Source organism: Muscardinus avellanarius (assembly GCF_963383645.1).
Source record: "Muscardinus avellanarius genome assembly, chromosome: 17".
Classification (NCBI taxonomy): Eukaryota; Metazoa; Chordata; class Mammalia; order Rodentia; family Gliridae; genus Muscardinus; species Muscardinus avellanarius.
In genome coordinates, this window is record NC_137803.1 from 33,888,888 (window position 1) to 33,892,052 (window position 3,165).

The 3,165-nt window shown below is 46.6% G+C and overlaps 1 protein-coding gene across 1 annotated transcript; it reads left to right on the plus strand.

Annotated features, from left to right (window-relative positions):
* Positions 1-1,386: 1,386 nt before the first annotated feature.
* LOC308276104 (BTB/POZ domain-containing protein KCTD21-like) lies at positions 1,387-2,362 on the plus strand (the record flags this gene model as incomplete). Its single annotated transcript, XM_080714698.1, is given in 2 exon segments — positions 1,387-1,611; positions 1,613-2,362. Coding segments are annotated over 2 exon segments (975 nt in total).
* Between the last annotated feature and the right edge of the window lie 803 nt (positions 2,363-3,165).

Genomic DNA, 3,165 nt, shown 5'->3' on the forward strand with positions numbered 1-3,165 from the left:
GGTGGTACTGGGGTTCCTGGAAACCCTTCTACCTCCGGGCTACACTCCCAGACCTATTTTATATTTTTTATTTGGAAACCATTTCTCTCAAGCTAGCGTGGCTGGCTTCAAACCTGCATGATCCATGATCCATTCTCCTGTCTTTGCCTCCTAAGCTCAAGGATTACAAGTGTGTGCCACCATGCCCAGCACATATTTTCTTGTTTCTCTGTCTCACTCTTTTTTTTTTCCTGTAAAATAGGACTAATAATACTTAAAACATTGTTCTGAGGACTACATAAAATTCTGACATTTCTTTGCAAAGTGTTTGACACATAGAACATGTAGTTATTTTTATTTACAATACCATTTGGTGATTGCAGTTTTTGGACTAATTTATAATTGCCTACCATGTAAAAATTCCAATGCTAAAAGTTTTAGCAAATAAAGTATCTTCTGTTTTCAAAGAATTTACTAATTTTATAATTCCAATACTTGGGAGGCTGAGACAAAGATATCAAGTTCAAAGCCAGCCTCAGAAACTTAGACCCTCAGCAACTTAATCCTCAGTACAAACAACAAACAAACAAACAAAAAACTTACTAACTTGCTACAGAGGTAAGAAATAAAAATAAAATCCCAGTACCAAAAGAAAAAAAAAAAACTTACAAATTTTCTAAAGGAGTAAGAAATGAAAATAATAATAGAAAAGTAAAATATATGTCATACAAAAGATGGTAAAGGCAAGATATGACAAATGTCTTATGTGTTAAAATGAAGCAAGGATTCAGCAAAAATATGTGATAAACCAAAACTTTATTATTAAAAATGTATTTTTGGAAGATGGCAGCAAGAAATGTTTCACCTCTCACAAGTTTTCAGAGATTCTTCTTCAAATTCACAGAAATGAATAGCAGTTTTTCCCCTGGTCAAAGTCTGACAATGACATGTCTAAACTGGGACGTCTGCCATTACCACATGATCACAAAATAGGGCCTTCACTTATGGTGTTATTTCTAGTTTACCTTGGGCACTTTTCTGGGTTTGATTTTAATTTTCCACTACTGCAAGTCTTCCTGTTTCCCTCTAGAAGCTATTCTGAGATCTAATCAAACCTCACTAACTCTTCCCAGTCAGCAGGGAATACATTTATGTCCCCTCAATCTCCTCTCATTGTTCTGACTTTCATATATGTCAGCTTTTGGCTGACATAGAACCATTTCCCACATCTTTTGGCACTCCAGGTCTTTCTATATTTGCCCACTGTTCACTTCCCAACACTACCACCCTGTATTGACACCTTAGCTTGGGCATTCATATAAACGTTTCCAATTTAAATGCTCAGTCAGTAGAATGAGTTTTAAAACTGTGTTGTGATTGAAATGAGTAGGAAACAAGCAAAGGCCAATGATTCAGATGAGTGGACTGGAAGCCAGTGGAGGTGAATGTCTTGCGTATGTCTTGCCGTGTGGCTCTGCTGGTGAGGAAGGAAGAAGTGACAAGCATCAGGAGAGACCAATTGAAAAAGCTGCGCTGGCCGCCCGCGGAGGGGAGGCTGCAGAGCGAGGGCAGGAGGACTGTCTCCCAGCACCCCAGTCTCCTGCCATATCCGACCCCATCACGCTGAACGTTGGGGGGTAAGCTGTACACAACCTCACTGGCCACGCTGACCAGCTTCCCCGACTCCATGCTGGGTGCCATGTTCAGTGGGAAGATGCCCACCAAGAGGGACAGCCAGGGCAACTGCTTCATTGACCGTGACGGCAAAGTGTTCCGCTACATCCTCTACTTCCTGCGGACCTCCCACCTGGACCTGCCCGAGGACTTCCGGGAGATGGGCCTGCTCCGCAGGGAGGCCGACTTCTACCAGGTGCAGCCCCTGATTGAGGCCCCGCAGGAGAAGGAGGTGGAGCTCTCCAAGGCGGAGAAGAACGCCATGCTCAACATCACGCTGAAGCAGCGCGTGCAGACGGTCCACTTCACGGTGCGTGAGGCCCCCCAGATCTACAGCCTGTCGTCCTCCAACATGGAGGTCTCCAACGTCAACATCTTCAGCACGTCCTGCCTCTTCCTCAAACTCCTCGGCTCCAAGCTCTTCTACTGCTCCAACCTGACCTCCATCACCAGCCACTTGCAGGACCCCAACCACCTGACCCTGGACTGGGTGGCCAATGTGGAGGGCCTCCCCGAGGAGGAGTTCACCAAGCAGAACCTCAGGAGGCTCTGGGTGGTGCCCGCCAACAAGCAGATCAACAGCTTCCAGGTATTCGTGGAAGAGGTGCTGAAAATCGCACTGAGTGATGGCTTTTGCATCGATTCTTCTCACCCACACGCCCTGGATTTTATGAATAATAAGAATATTCGATTAATACGGTACAGGTAAAAAGAGCCCAGCCACACTTGGAGAGGGGGTTCCCAAGAAGCTCCGTATCAGCTAAGACCATGAGAGTGTATGGCCAGTAGCATGGGGCGGGGTACTGGACTAATCTGTATTAATTGCATAGCAGGGCTTGATTCCTCTTGATAAAGTCCACCTTCTGGAGTCCACATGTCTTCTGAACAAAACCATCTTTTTCTTGCCATTTGGATCTGGAGATGGGCAGTTTATTTTGACAAGATCTGGCTGGTGGGTGCAAGAGGAGTCCACAGGAGGACCTTTTGGCCAGGACAGAGGAGCAGCAGTTTTCTCATGGGCACTGCTGTGTGCCACAAGCCAGTGCCTCATGGGCCCATCTGAAGGACAAAACGATTAGCAGGGGGAGGTAGTGAGAACAAGAGGCTCCCTGCGGTTTCCCACAACAGGATACACCCAGAGGTCCCATTGCACAGGCTCTTCCCTGACTTGGATGTGTCCAGGGGCTGTAACTTGATTGCCCTGGGCAACTCTGTTTGGTTCGCTTGGAATGCAGCTTGTCCCCAGTGCCCTTTAATGGCTCCTCCTCAGGGAGAGAGCTGAGCAGAGGTATAGCCGAGAGGAGTAAGTGTCCAAGAGGGGCTGAGAAGGTGGGATGTCCTTCCTATGGGGCTGAAACAAGGGGTTTCTGCCTTCAAAAATAGCCGGACATGGTGGCACACGCTTATAATCCTAGCATTTGGGAGGCTGAGACAGAAGGATCGCAGTTCGCAGCCAGCCTCAGCTACTTAGTGAGCCCCTTTGCAACTCAGCGAGACCCTGTTTCAAAATAA